Source organism: Erinaceus europaeus, chromosome 8 (assembly GCF_950295315.1).
Source record: "Erinaceus europaeus chromosome 8, mEriEur2.1, whole genome shotgun sequence".
NCBI classification, from domain to species: domain Eukaryota; kingdom Metazoa; phylum Chordata; class Mammalia; order Eulipotyphla; family Erinaceidae; genus Erinaceus; species Erinaceus europaeus.
In genome coordinates this window covers 105,682,183-105,708,591 of record NC_080169.1, presented here as the reverse complement: position 1 = coordinate 105,708,591, position 26,409 = coordinate 105,682,183, and the positions used below count along the sequence as shown (strand labels likewise).

The 26,409-nt window shown below is 41.6% G+C and overlaps 1 protein-coding gene across 5 annotated transcripts in view; it reads right to left on the bottom strand.

Moving 5' to 3' along the window:
* The window catches only part of LRGUK (leucine rich repeats and guanylate kinase domain containing), a 149,500-nt gene extending 141,298 nt beyond the window's left edge, over positions 1-8,202 (bottom strand). For all 5 annotated transcript variants that reach the window (XM_060196599.1, XM_060196598.1, XM_060196594.1 and 2 more), the window contains exon 1: positions 7,419-8,202. In XM_060196599.1, coding sequence (XP_060052582.1) covers positions 7,419-7,733 — 315 coding nt within the window. In that variant the 5' untranslated portion in view covers positions 7,734-8,202. The remainder of the gene's footprint in view (positions 1-7,418) is intronic.
* Between the last annotated feature and the right edge of the window lie 18,207 nt (positions 8,203-26,409).

The window sequence follows — 26,409 nt, the reverse complement described above, 5'->3', positions numbered from 1 at the left end:
AGGGGGAGTAGTAACCAAAGCACTTCAACTATGGCGGGGAAATAGACAATGCCCTGAGGACACAACATGGTGGAACAGGCGCTGCGAGAATGTCCCAACTCTTGTGGGAACTAGCAATAGCCCGAAGGGAACAACATGGCAGATGTGACTGCACAATTTCCCAGCAAAAGTGCATGTACTTGCACGAGAGAGAGAGAGAGAGAGAGAGAGAGAGAGTAACTAAACTGTCTCTTAGATTTTGCACTAAGGAGTAGGGGGGACAGCGCTTTACTGGTAGGTGCTGGGTGAAACTAAACCCTGTAATCTTTTTTCTTTAATGAGAAAGATACAGAGTGAATGTTATAAGACACAGAGAGAGAGAGATAAGAGCACTGCTCAGCTCTAGCTTATGGTGATGCTGGAAATTGAACCTGGAACCTCTGAGCCTCAGGCATAAAAGTCTTTTTGCATAGCCTTTATGATGTCTCCCCAGCCCTGGTAATCTTATAATCTTGTAAACTGTTATTGAATCCTTAACAAAAACCCAAACAGACAAAAAAAAAAAAATAGGTTAGTGGCATCTTCAACTCCATAGTGACCAACACATTATTCACAAGAGCATAAATAACCATGACATACTTAAAGTTTGAAAGCAAAACACCCTTTGCAGATGGTCTAAATTAACTCTGGAACTCAAAACAGAGCCCAGTCTAATGGAACCACCTGAGGACACCAACCTCTTAAATTTGTGCTATTATAAAAATCATCCCCATTCCCATCCACTCCATCCCCCACTTCCACTAATCCAGGGAAGCAAATGTCACTCACGGCCAGTACACAGGTCTAAGGGCAGGCCGAGCTGGTTTGAACCCCAGACCTGCTATGTACAATACTGGGGAGATGAGATTTTCTCTGAGCCTTATATTCTTTTTTTTAAGATTTATTTTTATTTTTAAGATTTATTTTATTTTATAGAACAGAGAGAAATTGAGAGAAAGAGGGAGATAGAGGGAGACACATTCGCAGTATTATTTCATTGCTCATGCGAAGCTTTTCCTCCGCAGGTGGGGACTGGGGGCTTGAACCAAGGTCCTTATGCACTGTAATGTGTGCACTTAACCAGGTGTGCCACCACCCGACCCTTGATCCTCATATTCTTCATCTATAAATGGGAAATGTTACTAACGCTTCTTAATGTTTTGCAGGGAAAAAACATTTTTTTAAATAGCGTATATGAAGCTCTCAGTATAAGGCCAAAATTCTAACAATGAATTCCCAACGAATGGCAATTAGTTATTACCACTGATGAAATCAGAAAGTCTACATCTTAATTCATCTATACCCCTCAACCTGTTTGTAAAATGGAGGAGCCATATTTATTTTTCCAAGTAAGTGCCTGGTTTCTTATAGAAGGCCTGGGAGGAAATAGAAGTGAGGGAATGCTATCTTCTAAACTTTCAACCTACAGTTCTGAAATGTACTTGTACTGTCTCCTCCATTTCCTAGAAACAAGAAGATATTGCATCCCTTACTTACAAGTGGGAGGGTGTCTGTTTGCCAGCATAGTCCTTGATCTACAGAACAACATGTTGTCAACATTTTCCCAGATCCCCCAGGGGCGGCCCTCTCATACCTCCTGCAAGGTTCCTGCTATTTGTCAAGTCAGTGCCTTTACCCTTCTGCTCTTCAGTCATTTTCAAGTTCTTACAAAACCCATCTATATCTTAAGTGGCTTCAGAATCCCCAAAGATGCCCCTTCAGTGCCTTCCCAACTCCAGACACCTTGAAATCGATCCCCGCCCAACTTCAGTCACTGATTCCCATGGTTATTCCTGGACCTTGTCATCATGCTAACTTGCACCACCCTGGAAACTTCAGACACAGCATTCTTCTCTCTGGTCCTGTACCACCCTATCTTTGACTTCAGTGAACTCTCTTGTCTGTTCACCCTTCCCTTCTCAGAATCTATCTGACCCTCCTAATTAGATTCTCTTCCCTACCTGATAACTCATGAGCAATTTCAGTGTCTCTCTGCTCTCAACCTTCTGACTCTTTGTTCCCTAATCGTGATTACCTCCCACAGACATAGCCAAACCTGAAGCAAGTTCACAAATCCCTTGCACTGAGTCAGGGGCTGGATCATGTTCATCATTCACACGGGATAAAAATCCTCCCAGTTTGAGCCCCCGGCTCCTCACCTGCAGGGCAGTCACTTCACAGGTGGTGAAGCAGGTGTGCAGGTGTCTGTCTTTCTCTCCCTCTCTGTCTTCCCCTTCTCTCCCCATTTCTCTCTGTCCTATCCAACACAATGACATCTATAACAACAACAATAATAACTACAACAATAAGACAACAAGAGCGACAAAAGGGAATAAATAAATAAATGTTTAAAAAAAAATCTTTACAACTACCACCAGCCAGGATGCTCAGCTCAGTAGGCTAGATAAATATATATATATATATATATATATATATGTATGTATATATATATATGTAAAACATGCTGCTTTTCCTTAGGGGATTTACAGTTCAGTCTGGAAGACGGACAAGAACACAAGCAATGTCAGGAATTTGATAAAAATCACAATGGTGGTAAGCAGAGTACCCATTTGATGTCAGGTTTTGTGGGGAGTAGGAGCCTAGCAAAGGCTTCCTAAAGGAAAAAACAATTAAGTTGAAGCCTGAAGCTGGCAATTATTCTGGCAAAAGGAATGAGCAGAAAAGAGGGCCAATAAGGTTACTGCAATGGTGAGTTTAGGCCAATGGAGACAAAAACAAAAACTCTGAAGTAGCTGGATCAAAACGTAGGGAATGGGAGGTGGGGAAGCAGTGTCCAATATATGGTAGATGCTCAAAAATGGAATGAATGAATGAATGAATGACCACTGTCTTTCCCTCTAACTGTTGCATGGGCTGGGGAGACCCCACAACCATGGATTGAGATCACAGTACAGTCAACTTAGTTCTGGGCCTTGATGCATTTAGACAGTTTCCTTTTCTTCACAGCTGCCTTTCAACTTCCTCCCCTCTCTCAAGCTGTCCAGAGCCTCACCATTTTCTTCTCACTCTCAGAAGATGCCTTCTCTTGAGACAAGATTGAAGCCATCGCATACTAATCTCCTTAATATTCTATACCTAGTCTAATACTTCCCACTTGGGTCCCCAAGAAAGCCTACCTTCTCTACACTTGGGGGCCTATTCCTTCCGTTCCTTCAGGAGTCTTGCTCAAGGACTAACAACCTTGACTCTCCAACTTGCCACTCTTATTACCATTCTCCAGCTTATCACTTCTCCAAATACACATGTGAATCTCTTTTATCTTCTAAAGGCTCTCTCTAGCTAGTGTGTTCCCCTAGATACGGTTATAGTTTTGCTAAATAACCAGGTTCCTGCAGTTACTTTCCTGTCAGTCTCTCTTCCTCATAGTCCATTCACTTTCCAACTCATTTCATTTAGGCTTCTGTCACTGCCACATCACAAAATCCATGTAGGCCCAGGTCTCCATTGACAATCACACCGGCAAACTCTGTGTGTACTGTCTAGATCTATCTCTTCCCACTGTCACTTGTGCCTTGTCAAGTCTCAAGATTCTCTCGTCTTGACTTCCCTGTTATACTGCTCTCTTTTCTTCTAGTTCTTTTACTAGTCCTTTCTAGTCTCCTGCACTGATTTTTCACATCTGCCTGCCACCGACACTCCCTACTCCTCCCTTCCCCAGCTTTTTTCTTGGCCCTCTTCCTCTCCTCTCCTCTCCTCTCCTCTCCTCTCCTCTCTTTTCTTCTCATATGATCGCACAGACAACAAAGTTTTAATGTTTCCCAGGTGTTGTACTCTGAGAACCCCCTTCTGTGATTTCCAGAGTCCTATGATTCATTTATCCAACTCTCCAATTCCCTGTCTCCTGTTATTTCCTTAGATCATGCCATGGATATAGAAGTCATTCTAGACTTCCAATATTCAATTACCAATCGTTCCATTTTCTTCTTCCTTTTTTTTTTTTTTTTAACTCTTGTTCCCTCCTGCCTAGTGATTTATCATGTTTATCTAAAAGTGATTTGTGGAATCACAGTCTAATATGGGAAAAAGGAAGCAGAGAAATTGGACTGTCCCCATCCCTGTCCCCTTTACAAGAGCACTGTTCAGCTCTGCCTTACTGTGGTGCCTGGATTGAACCTGGAATCTAGGAGCCTCTAGGCATGAAAGTCTTTTGCATAATCACTATGTTAGTTTCTCTGCAAAGATTTATTTATTTATTTATTTGAGAAGAGAGAACAAGAGTATCATTCTCATACATGGGACACAAAATGGAATACTTAATGTATTTTTCTAAAGCTTTTTATTCATTACAAATGAGAGCAATTCACATGAGGCAGAGAGAAACAAATCAGCACTATTTTGGTACATGCAGTGCCAGGAATTGAACCAGGAACCTCAAGTCTGCTCTAGCTGTCCCATCTTAAATACACAAATATGTCCCTCTTTAGTTCTCTCTTCATTCCTTCTTCCATTGACTTAATCCAAACTCAACCTCTCTTTCCTACCAAGATAGTGCTAGTCTTCTTACTGATCTCCCTGCTTCTATCTTACCATCCTCTCACCTAACCCAACTCATCAGAAGAGCAGTTTACCACAACTTAGTTGAACCATAGTTCAAAAAGTAGCACAGAATCCCCACATTCTGGTCCCTCACCTGTCTTCTGTTCACACATATAATTGCTGTTGGCCTGCTGGACACACCAAATCTCTACTCAGACAAGTGTCGCTGTTCCTTGAAGTCACCCGTGATCCCTGTGTTCCATCTGTCATGTCCATACATGTCTAGAGATAATGTCATGTGCCATATTGCTATGGTTTACTCTTATCTCACCTTGGGTACAGAGACCATGTCTGTCCCCAATCATGGCCTTGTCATTATCTTATTATCAACGTTACTGTTATGTGTTACATCTATAATTTTTTCAGTGTCTACTCTTGTCAGATACTATATTAAGAACTTTAATACTGAGTCAGATGTTCATAGCTATACCATGAGGACGTCTTATTACATACAATTTGTCCAAGACTAGTTTTTGTGCACCAGAAACTTTGACCCTATAAAGTTAAAAGAATATTTTCAACTAAACATTCAATAAAGGCTAATTAATTCAAATAATGGACTGTCGTTATCAGATAAAAGCATGCATTTATTAGGACCAGCAAAATCATAAATATATAGTGCTGCATATTTTACATATAGAAGATCTCACTGTCACATTTCCACTCTAAAACAGGTCTTATAATTTCTATACTACTTATGGATGAGTAAGTGGGTTCCTTGGCATCAGATGAAACATAGGTCAAGTAACTTGCTCAAAATCTCACTATTAACAAATGCATTAATCTAAAAGGCAGCATTCAAAACTGGTCTGAACTAATATCCTTTAAACTATGACTTCTTCTAAGGCATTCAAGACACCCAATAGTCATTGTGACCATCATCACATGATAAATCTTAACCAGCCAAGGACACAGAGAATAAATCACCCAACACAAAAGTCCAAATATTTCCTTTTAAACCATTTTACTTTTATTTAGCATATTAAAATTTATGAAATGTTGGCAATATAATGGTTGCATAATGGTTATGCAGAGACTCTCATGCCTGGGGCTCTAAAATCCCAGGTTCAATCCACTGCACCACCACAAATAAAAGCTGAGCAGTGCTCTGGTAAAAAACAACAACAACAAAAAAAAAACTTGCGATTATTACAGGTTAAAAGAGAAACACAAAATTAATAGTAACACTATACTTTTTTTTCCTACACATCCAAAAAAGGTTAGCTCAAGTCACCCCCCTCTTTGGCTTGTTAATGGCATACTGTAGACAGATTAACAATGGTACTAATGAACCCCATAGCCTAAGACCTTGAGTTAATTAGAATAATAAAGTAAACTGGTGATTCATTTGTGAATTCCTCTGGGGTGGAAGCTGGTGGAAACCATACAAACATCTCAAAGTTGTAAAAACATTGCTACAGTTTTGCAATAGCCCTTGTTAAGGGTAGCAAAGTAAACCAGCAAAACATGAACAAAATAAGCAGTAGTTTGCTATGGTTCGTTTTAAACAAGACTAATGTGTAACTAGCCCATATGGAAGCACATTGAAAAAAGGGGAGGGGGTGAAGTTTGGAAAAGGACATTACAAAAAGAGGGAACCTGAAGAAAGAGGGTCAGATGGCTAATATTAAAATCTGAGGCAATATGAACCACACAGGAGAGAATAGGGAGAAATCTGAAGAATGAGGATGTGATCTTGAGACAAAACAATGGAAAAATAAATTTGGCTTCAAAGAGGAAAAGTGGTTGGAGAAAAGATGCAAAGAGAGGAAGTCAAAAGAGTATCACAAAATGCAGAGTATACTGGAAACATTCTTTATATTATATATACTTCTGAAAAGAATTTGTAGCAATTTATACTGTGGAGAGAGAGAGGGAGGGGAAGAAAACCTAACCTAGAGAAAAACTTAAGATTAAGATTGATTGAGTTTTCTTGTAGCAAAGAGAAAAAATGCTGAGCTTATTGAAAGTGAACAGATTGATGCATGTCTTTGAAAGGCATAAACAATAAACAAAAAAACCCAAACAAACAACATATTAGAAGCCAAAAGAAGGAAGTGTTATGAGAGGTAATGCACCAAGAAAGGAATAGCATAACCTCTGGTATACTAGAAATTGAGCGGTGGTCAAGGAGGACTTGCAGAAAAGAGAAATTTTATGAACGTGAAAGGCCTCTAGCTACCACCCCACACCAATTAATGGGAATGTGAGCATTCTCCACGTGCTAAAATAATAAACAAATGAGCTATGCGTGTGCATGCAAACATTGCTTGTACAACGCAGTGTGCATTCATTCCTGGCAGATTTAAAACTTTTAAGCCACTCAGGCTTTGAGGAAACACTTCTACTACTCCATGAGATTTTTTTTTCCCCCCAAGAGTATGCAGGGTAAAGGGAACCAGAAGTGGGATATCAAGGGGGGGGGGGAGAATAATTCACAATCATAAGGGGGACAAAAAAAGGCACAGGGAATGTTAAAGATAAACACTGCCTTTTCCCGATATGTCGGGAAACAATTTGAAAAAGTGAAAGCTATAATTCTCATAGACATTAGTACTTTTTTTTTTTCATAAAGTCACTGAGTAAGCTGACAAACCAAATATGCTAAATGAAAAATAAAGGCGGTCCTTGGAGATGTTTCAGAGAAGAGGTAGAAATGCGAGTAACAGAAGCGGGAAGGAAAAGTGGAAGTCTCAGAGCGGCAGGGAGGGCGTTCTAGAAGGCCAGGGGCACAGGAATGAATGGACGCAGCCTCGGGGCTGCAGAGGGAGCAGCTGCTGCAGGGGACAAGCCCACAATCTAAGGCCGTCAAGAGAGGTAGGATTGAGAAGAGGAAAGCACACCTCTAAATTCACCATCTCGGACTCTGAAGACTCTGACGATTCCTCCTCTTCCTCACCCAGATCTTCGAAATCCTCTTCTTCGTACTCCTCTGTGTCCTCCCCTAACTCCTGATGAACGAGTTGCTGGAGCAGGAAGGAGGAGCTTCTGTGGAAAGCACCTCTCAGATTCTGCCCCATGGGGAAAGAAGTCCCGGGAGCCATGAGCGATTTTTCTAGGTTCAGCAGTTTCGACTGAGCAACAAATCGTAAACTGCTCGAGTCTGTCGGGAGAGAGGAAGGCACTAGTCTCTCGGGATGACTCCCGGATGTCGCCATCTTGTTTGGGCGGGTTGCCTAGGAGACGGCTTTCCCGGAGGGTGCCGCAAGGGATTCTGGGGGCTGTAGTCCTCGCCCCTCTGCACGCTCCTGTTTTGAGTCTAAGGTGCTTTGGGTACATGGCTTTTTTTTTTTTTTTTTTTTTTTTTTTATAAAAAGGAAACATTGACAAGACCATAGGGTATGGGTACATGGCTTTTTCTTCGTATCTGCTTCTATTATTTTCTCTTTTCAGTCCATTCAGTTTTTAAGTTTCTACTAACCATTATCGTTCCCCTTCTTCTTTTTTTTTTTTTCAAAGATTTTATTTATTTATTAATGAGAAAGATAGGAGGAGAGAAAGAACCAGACATCATTCTGGTACATGTGCTGCCGGGGATTGAACTCAGGACCTCATGCTTGAGAGTCCAATGCTTTATCCACTGTACCACCTCCCGGACCACGTTCCCCCCCTCTTTCTTTCTGCACAGCTTTTCTGTGTGTCCAGCTGTCTGCTTTTTCCATACCTCCAGGTCGTTACTAGAGGCTTTTCATCTATCCTGAGATCACCTGTGAGCCTTCCTCCTTGGATCACAAAGGGTCTTTTTCAAAATAATTCTTGGGAAATGTTAATAGTCTCTCTAATGCTTTCTGTGGAAAAGGCTGAAAACACTGAAATTGTACTTTAGCTGCATGCAGTGTTAGGAAATAGGGGTGAAACATGAAAGACAAGAATGACATAGAATGTTTTATTGTGCATATTCAAGAGAAACTACCAGGCAATGACTGAGAGCTTATTTATAATTAACTTAAAAGTCCTTTCACTCCCCCAAATGATAAGCCATCTTCTTGGAAAAGAAAATTGAAGGTGGCTAAGACAGGAAAGAAAAGAACTATCAAATCCAAATGTATTCAAATGCCTCTGAAAAGTCACAAACATCCCATAACTTAATTGCATGAGTCAAATGGCCTGCACTGGTAATTATTTATGTCTTGTGGCATAAGTTCTCTTTGCTGTTTCATAAAATACCCCTGCATGATGAGGAAGCATGATTTTTATGCCACTGTGATTTTCTGTGGCCCAAATCCCATAGCCTTAAGCTCCACAAAATGGGCACTCTGTATAAGAAAAGAAGACTGAAAATTAGAATCAATTATTATTACCACAGTGATGACAACAGAGACCCTTGCAGGGAAGTCACCGTCATCCTGCTGGTCTTCCAGGCCTTTTCTCTATGTGCTAGTGATAGCAGTTGCAAATACAAAATTATCCCGTCAGTGGCTGTCAGGGGAGGAGAAAAACCTCCTTATGGACACCATCCATGGACTATTATCTTTCTGAGTGCTTGAAGGACCATTAAAGTCTGCATAAAGCTTTCAGAATTACCTTCCTTTATTATCTTACTAGTCATAAATGCAAAGGCCACACTGATAATATCTCCTTTTGCTAGGCTCATCTCACTGTTTAATTTCTTTTTATTTTCCAGTGGCTAGAGATTCCTCCAAGGAATTGTTCCCCACTTTCAGCAGCCCAGCCCCCCCCCCCACAATAAGGCCTGACTCTAGTTAATTGAAACAGGAATTATGAAAACCTAGTTTGTTTGATTTGCATTACATTTTATTTTTTCTAGTACTTAAACAATGTTTATAGCAAAAGTACTTTTGCCTATGCCACAATCTGTTGAGGTAAGTGTCTTAAGAGTGATTTTGTGCTGATTGAAGTACTTTTTTAACTTAAAAACATAACTTCTGCTGGGGGAGGGAAGGGAAATGTCATAATGGTTATACAAAAGATGTTTTTGCCTGAGGCTCTGAGGTCTGATGTTCAGTCCCAGGCGTTGCCATAAAGCAGAGCTGAGCAGTGCTCTGATTAAATGAAAACCAATAAATAAAAATTATTCTAACACAAAAAGAAGAACCTGATGCATAGGAAAGTTTTTTGTTTTTTGTTTTTTGTTTTTGTCTCCAGGGTTATCACTGGGGCTCTGTGCCAGCACTACAAATCCACTGCTCCTGGAAAACATGTTTCCCATTTTGTTGCCTTTGTTGTGGTTATTATTGTTGTTATAGCTGTTGTTGCTGCTGGATCCGACAGAGAGAAATGGAAAGAGGTGGGGAAGACAGAGGGGGAGAGAAAGATAGACACCTGCAGACCTGCTTCACTTCTTGCAAAGCAACCCCCTGCAGGTGGGGAGCTGGAGGCTCGAACTGAGATACTTGTGCTGGTCCTAGCACTTGTGCCATGTGTGCTTAACACACTGCGCTACCGCCCAGACCCCAGGAAATATTTGATATGCCTTGTTAATTAAGGAGCCAGTAAAATGAACAAGGGTATCCGTAATTCACTGAGAAAGGTGTTCTGAGAAAAATCAGCTCTAAGTTACGGCTAGGGTTGACTAATATAAGGTCAGTGTTCCAGAGAACATCACAGCTAACATTTTTGGGATTATGTATTTCTGTCTTGGCTTTTTTTTTTTAATCTTCACACTTATTTTCTGTCTATTTACATTCAACAGGTAAGTAACTGAGGTTCAGAGAAATTTAATCACTGGTGTTAAAGTCAAGCAGTGGTGCTGAAATGGAAGTCTAAAATGGGCAGCTTTGCAGTCTACCTTCAGCTACTGTTTAGCAGGTGGAAAAATGTGAAGTAAACTAAAGGTACAGAAACTGTCTTTTGAAGAAGTCATATACTCTGAAATGTATTGGGGAAAATAGGGACTGGGGCTTGTTTCCCCAACATTTAAAAAGTTCATTACACATTATCTCAACAAAGAATTGAGGATAGACCATGACTTTCAGGAATTTTAAACTTTATTTGAAAAAATTGAGAACATTCACATATTAGGGAGAGGAGGAGCAGGGAAGGGCAGGGAAGGGAAGAGCAGGGCAGGGAAGGGCAGGGAAAGGAAGGGAAGGGAAGGGAAGGGCAGGGAAAGGAAGGGAAGGGAAGGGAAGGGAAGGGAAGGGAAGGGAAGGGAAGGGAAGGGAAGGGAAGGGAAGGGAAGGGAAGGGAAGGGAAGGGAAGGGAAGGGAAGGGAAGAGGTAGGGCAGGGCAGGGCAGGGCAGGGCAGAGAAAGGGAGAAACCCTTTACTCACATGATGATAAGAAGTTTACCTAGGACCAAGCGTTTGATGGAGAAAGAGAGAGAGAGGACCTAAAAAAGCAGCTTATCAACATGGTAACCTAAGGAGAGAGAGAGAGAGAGAGAGAGAGAGAGAGAGACCTGAGAACTACTACTCACATGTTGACCTAGGCAGAAATAGCATGAGAGAGAGACAAGAGCAGAGCTCATACTCTCATGATGACCTAGGCAAACAGAGAGAATAAGAGGGAGAGAGAAACCCCCTACTCACATCTTGATGGGAGGCCCATGTAGGTAGAGAGAGAAAGAGAGAGGGCGAGAAAGAAGCCCCTGGGAGCTCATACTTACATGTTGACCTGTGAAGAGAGTAAGCCAAGCCCACAAGCCTAGCTTTTTGTTTTTTTAAATATTTATTTATTCCCTTTTGTTGCCCTTGTTTTATTGTTGTTGTTATTGACGTCATTGTTGTTGGATAGGTCAGAGAGAAATGGAGAGAAGAAGGGAAGACAGAGGGGGAGAGAAAGATAGACACCTGCAGAACTGCTTCACCTGTGAAGCGACTCCCCTGCAGGTGGGGAGTCGGGCAAGTCTAGCTTTTAACACCCAGGCCCTGCCCAAGTACCTTTCTAAGCCACATCTGTCACCACTCCCATTCCCTGGGTGGTACCCTCCAGGTACCTCCTGCCCCTCAACATTAAGACTAAATAATTCACTCAGATAATGAATATCAAATCATAGCATGTTAGAAACAGACAAAAAAAAAAGTTCATCTTACCCAGACTTCCTCTTACAAAAGAAAGGAACACTGCCCCAAGGTATAGTAGCTCGCCAAAATTATCTAACATGGTAACAACTAAGCAGAAATTAAGAAATTAGAGCCTAAATCTCTTACTGTTCAATCTTTGCTCTCATTGGTTCACCTAAATGGGAATTATAAGACTAGAACCCTAGTTTGGGGTTCTAGGCATAAGAAACAAGGGGGGTAGGGGGAATGGTTATTTTGTTTCAACAAAGCCTCAATAACCACCTCCATTTATTTTTGCTTACTCTAAACTGGACCATGCTAAATATTACTTGCATCTCTGAATTAATTATCCCAACTGATCTCTGAAACAGGAACTCACATCCCTGTTTTACAAAGGGAACGAATGATGCTGGGAAATGCTGAATGTTCATAAGTTTCCAAGTGTTATAATCTGCACTCAGATCAACACTCCAACTCAGGTCCTACAGGCACCAAATCCCCTAATCCTGACCATAGAGACTATTTTCTCCTGTTGTCTGAGTTAGCTTCTCAAGGAAGTGATTGTGATTGATCTTCCATGATCAGGAGCCAGCCAACTTACCTCCCAGAAAACTGAAAGAAACAACAGGGATGAACCCTTGGTTGCCTGTATTTGAGAAGAACTCAGCAGAGCAGACCTTGGGCAAAGTAGAAATGCGTGTCCCCCCCCCCCCCCCCCCATCTTCTTCACTTCAAAACAGCTGAAACAAATCTTCTCATATGTGGATATGGCAGCATTTCAAACTCCTGTGTGTGTTTGTTTGTTTTAGGAACGCAAACATTTTTACAGAATATCATGAAATGGCAAGAGCAGATAGGCTACAGGATGCACCACTGACGGGACAAAAACAAGGAACTACAACCACACCTTATAGTCATGCGCAATTATGTGCTGGCACTCACCAAGGTGCTTGACATAGATGAACTCATTTAACTCTATAGGGACCCTGCAAAATAGAGATTAATATTATCATCACAGTATTGCAGATGACAAACGATAGGCATAGAGAGGTTATATGATTCATTTATCCCACTTTGTCACACAGTGTTACAGCAAGGATTCAAGTGGAGAGAGTCTGGTTTCCCAGCCCACATACACAAGCAAAGTACAGAGCTTCCTGTTAAAAAACACTTTATGAGGGATGTTAGGGATTACATCTTTGTGTCTTTCCAAAATTCAGATATCAGATATCAGATAGTCCTCAATATGTTAGTATGGGGAGGGTGGGTGTTCAGGGAGATGATTAAATCATGAAGGTAGAGCTGTCTAGAAAGGTATTCAGAAAAGAGATCCTTAGAAGAGGCCATACTGTGCTTCCGGAGGTGGTGCAGTGATAAAGCTTTGGACTTTCAAGCATGAGGTCCTGAGTTCGATCCCTGGCAGTACATGTGCCAGAGTGATGTCTGGTTCTTTCTCTCTCCTCCTATCTTTCTCATAAATAAATAAAATCTTAAAAAAAAAAAAAGGCCATTTTGTTAACTGCCTCTTTTCTGCTGTGTGAGGATGATGGAGAAGGTGCCAGGCTGCAGCCTGAAAGAATCACTTTACAAGAACCTGACCCTGGTGCCCTGAACTTGGACTTTCAGCTTCTACAATTGCAAGAAGTGAATTTCTGTTGTCATTAAGTCACCTAGTCTGTAGTACACTGATATAGCAGCCCAAAGTGAATAAGATATAACTTTGAATTTGACATAATTTCATGCATTAAGTATTTTGCTAGCCCTATCTACAGCGATGATCCCTCATAAGGAAGTTTGTTTGCTATTAATCATCTAGTGGGATGACAAAGATAAATATCTACAGAAATAATCATTTAATTTCAACTTCCATAAGGGCTAAGGAGAGAAATTATAGGAGCCATAGGAACATCAGTTGGAGACTTGACCCCTATGGTGAGTTAAGGGGTCCTTCTAAATGTCAGAAACTTAGAACCGTATGAGATTATCTAAAAGTTGGGAAAACACAGTCCAGCAAATGAGGAATTTTGTCTGCTTTTTAGATAAATTATCTGTGTTTAGAATTTGATGGTGGTGATTATGCTGGTAAGGCAATACTTGACTGAGTCAAATTATATCCATTCTAGCAGGTAGCAAAGGCATGGGGAAAGGGATATCCTACCAATAGATACACTGATAGGATGCTGATGCTAACATCAAAGACAAAAGTATGATCTTGAGAAAGATAAGTTTTAAAATCTCATAGTCAAAGGGAGAAAACTCAAGTCAGTGAAAAATTGTTTGCAAAAGCATTACAAGCATCAAGTTGTGAATACAATATCAACAGAAGACTAGTTAGAATACTGATAATTGGGAGTCGGGTGGTAGTGCAGCGGGTAAGTGCACATGACGCAAAGCGCGAAGACCAGAGTAAGGATACTGGTTTGAGCCCCCGGGCCCCCACCTGCAGGGGAGTTGCTTCACAGGCAGTGAAGCAGGTCTGCAGGTGTCTTTCTCTCCCCCTCTCTGTCTTCCCCTCCTCTTTCCATTTTTCTCTGTCCTATCCTACAATGATATCAATAACAACAACAATAAAACATCAAGGAAAACAACAAGGGCAACAAAAGGGAATGAATAAATAATAAAAAATAAACAGAATACTTATAATTTCTAGCTCACACTACTGTAAAAGAGTAAAATGTAGATTTTATCAGTTAAGACACAATGAGTTTAGATCAAAATGATTAAAATGTTAAAATGGCCAGAAAGAACAGAGTTCAATCTTTAGGAAGAGGATCTAGGGCTTTGAGGATATTATGTTGGGAAATTCAGAATGAAATCAAAGAAGACAGGAATTCATGAAGAAATCATTGCAGGAGGTGATAGAAAGGAACGAGAGTTTGAGAGACATGTAGTTTAATGACCAAAGCATCCCACTGGTGCTGAATAATAAAATCAGAAGGAAGAATAAATACAAGACAAGTGAATGAACTATGTGAGAAATCCCAACCCTAACAACAACAACAACAAAACAATCTACTTCTTCTAGCTAAACACAGGTTTGTAATAGTGGCTGATGGTTCTGGGTTTCCGCTATGCAGGCAAACTGTGCAGGCTCTCATGGAAAGCACAAGTAACACCAAGTTATAATTACTACTGATTGGTCATGCAAAGCTCTACTTTCTTCAGTGTCTATTTCTTGCACTGGGTATACAAAAAAAGCTAAACTCTGGGTCCCTTTATTAAACATATTTTCACTATAGTTGGGGCAGCAGGATACAGAGGAAAGAAAGAGTGAAATAAGTAAGGAAGGGGAAGGAAGGAAGGAAGGAAGGAAGGAAGGAAGGAAGGAAGGAGGGAAGGGAAGGGAAGGGAAGGGAAGGGAAGGGAAGGGAAGGGAAGGGAAGGGAAGGGAAGGGAAGGGAAGGGAAGGGAAGGGAAGGGAAGGGAAAGGAAGGGAAGGGAAGGGAAGGGAAGGGAAGGGAAGGGAAGGGAAGGGAAGGGAAGGGAAGGGAAGGGAAGGGAAGGGAAGGGAAGGAAAGTTAAGGGAAAGGAAGGGAAGGGAAAGAAAGGGAAGGGAAGGGAAGGTCACATAAGAGAAGGTCTGTAAGGTAGCAAACCATGGTAGCTGACAGCCCAGATTAAATCTGTGTCTCAAGAAATGGTTGCTCTAAAAATCTTTACAGAAAAGATGGTTGACCTAGACCTTCAAGGAGAAAAGAAGCTACACAGGAGAAGCTGGTGGGCATTGCTGATACAGTTTGTAAAGCAATGTTCTGGTTTCTTTTTCCCTTTTTTCTGCTGTCCCTCCCTTCCTTTCTTTTCTTCTTTCCTTCCTTACTCTCTCCTTTCTTTCTTTCCTCTCTTTCTTTTTATCTCTTTTCCTTCCTTCTCTCCTTCCTTCCTTTTACTCTCTCATTAAATGAATAAATAAATCTAAAAATTAATAGTATGGGGGGGCTGGGCGGTAATGCAGCAGGTTAAATGCACATTGTGTGAAGTGCAAGGACCGGTCTAAGGACCCAGATCTGAGCCCCCAGCTCCCCACCTGTAGGGGGGTTGAATCACAAGTGGTGAAGCAGATCTGTAGGTGTCCATCTTTCTCTCCCCCTTTCTTTTTTTTTTTTTCCTCCTCCAGGGTTATTGCTGGGCTCTGTGCCTGCACCATGAATCCACCGCTCCTGGAGGCCATTTTTCCCCCTTTTGTTGCCCTTGTTGTAGCTTCGTTGTGGTCATTATTATTGCCCTTGTTGACGCAATTCATTGTTGGATAGGACAGAGAGAAATGGAGAGAGGAGGGGAAGACAGAGAAGGGGAGAGAAAGATAGACACCTGCAGACCTGCTTCACCACCTGTGAAGTGACTCCCCTGCAGGTGGGGAGCCAGGGGCTCGAACCAGGATCCTTATGCCGATCCCTGTGCTTTGCACCACATGCGCTTAACCCACTGCGCCACTGCCCGACCCCCTCTCTCCCCCTTTCTATCTTCCCCTCCTCTCTCCATTTCTCTCTGTCCTATCCAACAATAATGACAGCAATAACAACAATAGTAGCAACAACAAGGGCAACAAAAGAGAAAAAATAGCCTCCAGGAGCAGTGGATTTGTAGTGCAGGCACCGAGCCAATGCAGTAACCCTGGAGGCTGCCGGGCTAGCTTCACGGGCGGGAGACAGATGACCAGGGACTCATGGCTGAGCTGGGAAGCAGTATCTCTTTATTCATGTAGAACACAGCACAATCTAAGCTATCTAAACTAACTCTAATCACAATCCTGTCCTTATATAAACTCACCAAGTAGGGTGGAAACAGGATGTGACATAGAGAGGGTTGATCGAAAAGACAGTGGTGGAAATCAGGGTGACTACAAGAGGGGACAGAGCAAAAAGACATCGTGAACCAGTGGGTATTAAACCAATGCCCTGCAGGCAGGTCAGTGCTTAGTTAACAGTGGTTATGTAAATAGAATACAGTGTTAAGCAGGGGGGATTAAACCAGTGAAACAGAAAGGGCCTTAGAAGCATACCAACAATTCCCCCTTTCTTTTTAGCTAATGGCTATAGTATCAGGAATGTGAGGTGAACAGAAACTTATATCGTACAGGCATTTTCAAAAGAACTGGCACAAGACATGGAAGAACAAAATAGGAGAGCAGCAAGAACCAGTGTGATGCCAATGGGAGGCCTGAGGGGGGCGTTTCCTGTCTCAAAGGGCAGTGCCTAGCAGGCAAAAGGGCATTTCTTGCCTCGGGGGGGCATCTGTTGCCTTAAAGGGCGTTTCCTGCCTCTGTGGGCATCTCTTGCCTCTGGGGGCATTTCATGCCTCAAAGGGCATTTCCTGCCTCTGTGGGCATGACCTAGTAAGGAAGGGGAGTTCCCTGACTCTGGGGACAGGGCCTGCAGGTGAGGGGACGTGGCCTATAGAGTCCCAAGGCTCTGGCTGCAAAGTCCATGCACTGCTTCGGTCAGTCTTTGAGAAACCCAGCAGCGTAAAGGGAAACTGCTGTAAAGTTGTGTAAAGTGTCCAAGAGGTGTACCAGTAAGTCAGATGGAAGTGTCAGTCCAAAGCAGATGACCACGGAAGAAATGCCAGGGGATGAAACGCTGCACGTCTGTCTCGATGGGGAATGTCAGCCACCGGAATTCCACTTTTCTGTAGAGAGTGAGCTTTGGAGTCTGTGAATCTGTTTCTTCAGGTCGTGCCAGGTCACATCATTGGTTTCGGGGGGGCTGCTGTAGTCATGCCACCTTGTGGGCAACGTCAGAGAACAGGGGTCCAAATGGATTTCCAGGGATTTCATTTGAGCAGATGCTTTTTCATGTGAAGACTTGACAGCTGTAATTCACTTACTTGTCAAACAAAACTTGTAGCAGATTAGAAGTTTACAATAATTGATAACTCCATTATAATTGGAAGTCCTTTCTAGTATGATTTTAAGGTTGTTTAAACAGTTTAAACTCAATAAAAGAACCATGGTTAGAATCCTTAAGCATGAGAATCATTAACATAATCATTGCACTATCTGCCCCGCCCATAACTCATACAGTTTTCAGGATTAAATGTTTCAGATTTATGCCAAGAAGTAAAAAAAAATTAAAGGAGGAAAAAACAATTTTTTGGATTGTTTCTGGATGTCTCTAGAAATCATGGCTGCATCCAGCTTTTTTTTTTTTAAGTCAATGTCATACAAAAATTCAGTCATTCAAATCACTCTCTTATGAAACACAACTTAAAGCAGACAGCAAACTTAAGATATTCAGAGAGAACAACGAGGGGGAAATCGAGAGAAAAGCTGTAGGCAGCTTTTGCTTCTTTCACCTTGAACCAGATTATCCAGATCTCACCATGTAGCATCATGAGTCCCTGGAGGGCGTCCTAGTCCAAAAAGCTCCTCGAAATTCCATTTAGGGTGCTTCTGACTGTTCCTGCAGGATTGCAGGCATCTATTTTTAAAAAACATCTTCCCATCAAAGAAAGAATCGAATCAGGAGAGTAGAACTAACCACGTGTCTCCATTCTTGGGGACTGCCAGGATACTGGAGAATGTTCTTCAAGTTAGAGTAGTCCTTCTCCGCAGAAGAGGAAGTTCAGAAAGTCCCAGGGGAAATCTCCATGCATCTTCCAAGCTCTATGATCACAGTCATAAGAAACCAAAGTGTGGCCCAGAGCAAAATGTAGTCCTTATTCTTGGGAAACATGGGAGAAGGAATCCAGAAAGTCCAAGGAGAAATCTCTGTGCATCTTCCAAGCTCTACGATCACAGTCATAAGGAACCAAAGTTCCTGGTCAGGGAACCAAAGTGTGGCCCAGAGCAAAATGTTCCAGAGACAGAGAAATTGTCTCGTGAAGAAAGAGTAGAAGCTTTGGAAAACCTTTTCATAAGTAGAAAGGCAGGCCAAGGCAGCTTTACTTATCTGTTCTTTGATCCGCTGCATGTGTGTGGATCTGAGATTCCTGTCCCTGTTACAGGGAGCCATTATGTCGGGATGAGCTTCATGGGCAGGAGACAGATGACCAGGGACTCATGGCTGAGCTGGGAAGCAGTATCTCTTTATTCATGTAGAACACAGCACAATCTAAGCTATCTAAACTAACTCTAATCACAATCCTGTCCTTATATAAACTCGCCAAGTAGGGTGGAAACAGGATGTGACATAGAGAGGGTGGATCGAAAAGACAGTGGTGGAAATCAGGGTGACTACAAGAGGGGACAGAGCAAAAAGACATCGTGAACCAATGGGGATTAAACCAATGCCCTGCAGGCAGGGTAGTGCTTAGTTAACAGTGGTTATGTAAATAGAATACAGTGTTAAGCAGGGGGGATTAAACCAGTGAAACAGAAAGGGCCTTAGAAGCATACCAACAGAGGCAAAAAAAAAAAAAAGTAATAGTATGTGGCAGTTCAGGAGGTGGCTTAGTAGATTAGAACATTGGACTCTCAAGCATAAATGTGCTATAGTGATGCTCTGATTCTCTCTTTCTTTTCCTCTCCTCTTGTGGACTTACACCTGTAATACTCTGTGACTACAATCTCCACACAGGATTCGTGTAAATAAGTAAATACTCAAAGACTCATGTCTGGAACTATGGGGGCCTTGTTGTGGCTTACAAACACTTCAGCTATCCTTTAGAAAGATAGCAAGTAGTGCAGCACTGGCAACTGGCTTCTCTAGTCTTTTATTAGCTAATAAAATGTACATCAGAGGAATTCTAAAATAGCCTAAGTTAGCAAAAAAGCACAATGGTTTGTTTCAGAGGGGGAAAATGGTATTTAAAGGTAACAATGGACTAGAAAATGCTACACAAAGCAGTGCTATTAACTTTCTTCTAAATAACATTATTTTGTCTTAAGCTCCCTTATAACTAACATGCTTAAGGGAATCTCAGGAGATTTATGACTACAATGTGAACAGGTCAAGCACTCCCTCATTCACATCAGTTATCAAGTTGGCTATGGACTGGAGGCTTGATATCCATTGACACCTACCTTATCGATGTTCCAGAAGTTATATAACCTGGCTGGCAATGAATAATAAAGACATGGGTTATATAAACCTGTGGCATTTACAAATCGGGCAAATATAAGCCTAGCATGTTGAAAGATCTTCCTTGGCCCATCCCCCAACAGTTTCTCTAATTAATAAATAAATAGTGGACTGTGTGGTGATGCACAAGGTAGAGCGCACATGTTACCATGTGTGGAAACAACTGGGTTCAAGTCCTCAGTCCCCCACATGCAAGGAAGAAAACTTCATAAGTGATAGAGCAGTTTGAGACTAGTTTGGTGTATATCCTAGTTCTGACTCTTAAAGAGGTTCCCTTAGACCTTTTGAAAGCTGGCTTGTATCTTTTTATTTCTTTGATGGTCTTGGAGTCCAGTATTACTTCATCTCTGTATCTCTCTCCCCCTCTCCTGCTCTGTCACTCTGTTTTCCTTTACCAAATAAATAAATAAAATATTTAAATGATGATGATATGGCTAGTGGACTAGCATAATGGCTATGCAAAATACTTCCATGCCTGGGGCTCCATGGTGTCAGGCTCAAGATCCCTAATACTAGTCTGGTTAAAAACAAAAGTGTGACTGAGATGCAGAAGCAGAATAAAAAGATGGGCCTGGTGAAAGATTCTGAACAATAGAGAAAAGCAGAATTATATAATTCTTGGTTTTGCACAAAGTCCATTACACACAGATAATACTTTCCCATGAGAGCAATAGAAGGCTCTGATGGTCTCTGATATGCTGTACATTTAGGTACTGCATGCAGTCCATACAAATCTAAATCTTACACCCAGACTCTCTTAGTTCCCTTTCACCTCTAAGGGTCCCTCCCTTTCAAAGCATAGCTTATACATAGTAGATGCTTAATAAACATACACTGACTGGTCAAAAACTTTGCTTTATAGTGATTATGTTGATTCTAGCTGCCACTTCATTCCTCCCAAGTGAATAGGCATCTATGCAAATGGTTGTTTGTACTCTAATTGGGAGGATGCTGAATTAGAAAGGAGAACCCGGACTCTAAAGCAATCAAAGAGATAAAAGATACAAGCCAGCTTTCAAAAGGTCTAGTGAAACCTCTTTAAAAGTCAGAGCTAGAGTATACTCCAAACTAGTCTCAATGCCTAATACCAGAGTGAGTCAATTAGTGAAGAAGTGTGAAAAATTGCTGATTCAGTGTTGTAGACAGCAAAGATGGTCACCATTTCTTCCCAGTGTCTGAACACCCGTTGAAAAATGACTCTGTAGCCCCTTCCAAACATAGATGTATGTAAGTTTCTCCAGTCCTTGACACTAGGCTTGGTCAAATCACCTTTTCTTTGGCCAGCAGAACAGTAGCAAACAGCACCAGCAACTACTTGAACATGCTTAGGCATTGCTTTTTCTTGCTGCTGTTGAGGAAAACATAACCACTCACTGAAGAAGGGTCAGCTTTCTGGGTAGTGAGACACTGGGCCCAGTTCCCTGGGAGCCTGACTGGCTGCATTTCTTTGCAGACATGCGAATGGAGCCAGCCTGGGACATCCATTACCTGATAGTCTCCCAGCTGACTGAAGACTCCCGAGGAAATCAGCAAAATCCAGATGAGATGGCACAAATTAAAAGAACTTACATGTTAACTCATAAAACTCATGCCCTAAATAAATGGTTACTGTCAATCACTAACGTCTGAGGCAAGATGGTGGCATACCCAGTTGAGTGCACAAATTACCATGTGCAAAGACTGAGGTTTAAGCCTCTGCTTTCCACCTGGGGAGAGGGGAATGAATTCTACAAAATGAATTCTACAAAACCTTCAAAGAAGAACTAATACCTCTACTTTTAAAAGTCTTCCAGAAGATTGAAGACACTAGAATACTTCCTTCCAGCTTCTATGAAGCCAAAATCACTTTGATACCAAAAGCAGACAGGGACACACCCAAAAAATAAAACTACACACCAGTGTCTCTGATGAACATAGATGCTAAAATATTGAACAAAATTCTAGCCAAACAGATATAGCAGTATATTAAAAAGATTGTTCATCATGACCAAGTGGGGTTTATCCCAAGCATGCAAGGTTGGTTTAATATATGTAAATCAATTAATGTGATCCACCACATCAACAAAAAAAAGACCAAAAACCACATGGTCATATCAATAGATGCAGAGAAAGCCTTTGACAAAATACAACATCCCTTTATGATCAAAACACTACAAAAATGGGAATACATGGAAAATCACCAAAGATAGTGGAGTCTATATATAGCAAACTTACAGCCAACATTATACCCAATGGTGAAAAACTAGAAGCATTTCCCCTCAGATCAGGTACTAGACAGGGATGCCCACTATCACCATTACTATTCAACATAGTGTTGGAAGTTCTTGCCATATAGCAATCAGGCAGGAGCAAGGAATTAAAGGGATACAGATTTGAAAAGAAGAAGTCAAACGCTTCCTATTTGCAGATGACATGATAGCAAATATAGAAAAACCTAAGGAATCTAGCAAGAAGCTTTTGGGGGGGGGGTCGGGCAGTGGCGCAGTGGGTTAAGCGCATGTGGCGCAAAGCGCAGGGACTGGCGTAAGGATCCCGGTTCGAGCCCCCGGCTCCCCACCTGCAGGGGAGTCGCTTCACAGGCGGTGAAGCAGGTCTGCAGGTGTCTATCTTTCTCTCCCCTTCTCTCTGTCTTCCCCTCCTCTCTCCATTTCTCTCTGTCCTATCCAACAACGAATTGCGTCAACAAGGGCAATAATAATAACCACAACGAAGCTACAACAAGGGCAACAAAAGGGGGGAAAAAATGGCCACCAGGAGCGGTGGATTCATGGTGCAGGCACCGAGCCCAGCAATAACCCTGGAGGAGGAAAAAAAAAAAAAAAGAAGCTTTTGGGAATCATCAGTCACTACATTAAGGTGTCAGGCTACAAAATTAACATTCAAAATTCATTGGCATTCTTCTATGCAAACACTAAGTTAGAAGAAGTTGAAATCAGAAATCAAGTCCTTTTACTATAGCAACAAAAACAATAAAATAATCTAGGAATAAACCTAACCAAAGAAGTGAAAGACTTGTATACTGAAAATATGAGTCACTACTCAAGGAAATTGAAAAAGATACAAACAGGTGGAAAGATATTCCATGCTCATGGGTTGGAAGAATTGACATAATCAAAATGAATATACTACCCAGAGCCATCTACAAATTTAATGCTATCCCCATCAAGATCTCAACCACGTTCTTTAGGAGAATAGAACAAATGCTACAAATGTTTATCTGGAACCAGAAAAGACCTAGAATTGCCAAAACAATCTTGAGAAGAAAGAACAGAACCAGAGGCATCACACTCCCAGATCTCAAATTGTATTATAAGGCCATTGTCACCTAAACTGCTTGGTACTGGAACATGAATAGACACACTGACCAGTGGAATATAATTGAGAGCCCAGAAGTAAGCCCCCACACCTATGGACATCTAATCTTTGACAAAGGTGCCCAGACTATTAAATGGGGAAAGCAGTCTCTCTTCAGCAAATGATGTTGGGAAAAATGGGTTGAGACAGGCAGAAGAATGAAACTGAATCACTATATTTCACCAAATACAAAAGTAAATTCCAGGTGGATCAAGGACTTGGATGTTAAACCAGAAACTATCAGACACTTTGTTGTTGTGTGCGGGCCGTGGAGAAGAGAAAGGGGAGTGGTCCGGAGCGAAGAGGAAACACAGATCTTTATTTGCGCTGGCACCTCAGAGTTGGGTGCTAGAGAAGCAGGTTGGGCCACATGGAGGTAGTGAAAATGGCTGCCTCACGCAGTAACCTTTCCTGTGTCTGAACACCGGAGTGAAGCGCTGGTGAGAGAGCGAGGTGCAGAAGAAGAAAGGCTTTTATAGGAGCAGCTTTCGTGAGAATGGGAAGGGGGAGGAGTAACCATAGCATTCCAGGATAGGATAATAACTCTCGTTAGAATGGGAGGGGGGAGGAGTAACCAAAGCACTCCAAATATCGCGGGGATATAGACAATGCCCTGAGGGCACAACATGGCTGAACAGGCACTCTGAGAATGTCCCAACTCTCGCGGGAACTAGCAGTAGCCTGAGAGGACAACATGGCAGATGTGACTACGTCGGCACAATTTCCCAGCAATACTTAAAAGAAAATATTGGCAGAACTCTTTTTGCATAAATTCTAAAGACATCTTCAATGAAATGAATCCAACTACAAAGAGACAAAGGCAAGCATAAACCTATGGGACTACATCAAATTGAAAAGCTTTTGCTCAGCAAGAGAAACCACTACCCAAACCAAGAGACCCCTCACAGAGTGGGAGAAGATCTTTACATGCCATACATTGACAAGAATTTAATAACCAAAATATATAAAGAGCTTGCCAAACTCAACCACAAGAAAACAAGTAACCCCATCCAAAAATGCAGAGAAGACATGGACAGAATATTCATCACAGAAGAGATCCAAAAGGCCGAGAAACACATGAAAAAATGCTCCAAGTCTCTGATTATCAGAGAAATGCAAATAAAGACAACAGTGAGATAGCACTTCACTCCTGTGAGAATGTTATACATCAGAAAAGGCAGCAACAACAAATGCTGGAGAGGTTGTGGGGCCAAAGGAACCCTCCTGCACTGCTGGTGGAAATCTAAATTGGTCCCACTTCTGTGGAGAACAATCTGGAGAACTCTCAGAAGGCTAGAAATGGACCTACCCTAAGATCCTGCAATTCCTCTTTTGGGGATATATCCTAAGGTACTCAACATACCCATCTAAAAAGATCTGTGTACATATATGTTCTTAGCAGCACAATTTGTAATAGCCAAAACCCGGAAGCGACCCAGGTGTCCAACAACAGATGAGTGGCTGAGCAAGTTGTGGGATATATACACAATGGAATACTACTCAGCTATTAAAAATGGTGACTTCACCGTTTTCAGCCGATCTTGGATGGACCTTGAAAAATTCATGTTAAGTGAAATAAGTCAGAAACTGAAGGATGAATATGGGATGATCTCACTCTCAGGCAGAAGTTGAAAAACAAGATCAGAAAAGAAAACACAAGTAGAACCTGAACTGGAATTGGCGTATTGCACCAAAGTAAAAGACTCTGGGGTGCGGGGGTGGGGAGAATACTGGTCCAAGGAAGATGACAGAGGACCTAGTGGGGGTTGTATTGTTATATGGAAAACTGAGAAATGTTATGCATGTTCAAACTATTGTATTTACTGTTGAATGTAAAACATTAATTCCTCAATAAAGAAATTAAAAAAAATAATTTAAAAATATATTTAAGTTAGCTTCCCCAAGGAAAAATAATGCAAAAGACCAACATTCTCACCAGATACTAAAGACAAGTTATTAAAAGCAGACAAATAGTAGAAACAGTAGGACTTTTATATGACTAGCAGCTTAAAATAGCCATAAGGATCTCTCCAGTCTGTCCAGAGTCAATCAAAAAGTTAAGCATCGGGTTCGAGCCCCCGGCTCCCCACCTGCAGGGAAGTCGCTTCACAGGCGGTGAAGCAGGTCTGCAGGTGTCTATCTTTCTCTCCCCTTCTCTCTGTCTTCCCCTCCTCTCTCCATTTCTCTCTGTCCTGTCCAACAACGAACGACATCAATGATGGTAATAATAATGACCACAATGAGGCTACAACAACAAGGGCAACAAAAGGGGGGAAAAATGGTTTCCAGGAGCAGTGGATTCATGGTGCAGGCACCGAGCCCAGCAATAACCCTGGAGGGAAAAAAAAAAAGTTAAGCATCATTTATACACCACTCAGCTATAGAGATATGTTTATAAATTAGGTGTAGGAGTAAACCCAGAACTGAATATAATAGAATAATAATTGAGATCTGAAGTAAATGAGAGAGATGGTGCTTGTCTGGGATTATCCAAGTAGTCTATGCATTTTTAAACTTTTTTATATTTATTTATTAATTTTTCCTTTATTTGCCCTTGTTTTTTTATTGTTGTTGTAGTTGTTATTGTTGCTGTTATTGATGTTGTCATCATTGTTAGACAGGACAGAGAAAATTGAAGAGAGATGGGTAAGACAGAGGGGGAGAGAGAAAGACACCTGCAGACCTGCTTTACCACTTGTGAAGCGACTTCCACGCCCCTGCAGGTGGGCAGCCGGGCAGCCTTAGGAAGGTCCTTGTGCTTTGAGCCACGTGCGCTTATCCCACTGCGCTACCGCCTGACTCCCTATTCTATGCATTTTAATATTGTTCACTTAATCATCTCGAAAAAGAATTGTCTTCCATTTGGTTATTTTTCTTCTACGCATCTGAACCTAAGTGAACAACTCAGCCCACACTCAGAACTGCCTCAGTTACTCAGTAATTCTGCCATGTAAGAGAAGACTTAAATATTTCTGCAAACTATGCTCAAAATTTTGTATCTGAAGGGTAAATCCCAGCTACACAAACAATCAGAATCCCAGCACTTCCTACATCTGCCAGTGACCCCTTCTGACCACTCAATCCATAAGATGATCTTTTTGCATTTCTAAATATCTCCAACCACCTCCCAATAGCAGCTATCAATCAGAATTCGAGTCTTGCCCCTCAGAAAAGAATAATAATAACTACATGGCTCTTGGGATCAATTGTAAATCCAACCCATTCCAAGAATGACAATAATCACAATTTACAAGATGATGTGACTAATTCCTAGTCTATTGCCATCTCAAAACCACCCTTTATGCTAAGGTTTAAAAAGAAATAAATGGATATGGATCATAATGTGAATTGTAGCTAGAGAAATCCTCTCCCTGTCCAATCAGCTCACATTTACTCAACTGATAACTAGGAGGCTGGGTGAGAAGACTTCCAAATTTGATTTACATCTCCCTATCTGACCATTTCGCAAGAAAGCTGCCAAGTCTCCTTAGATAAAT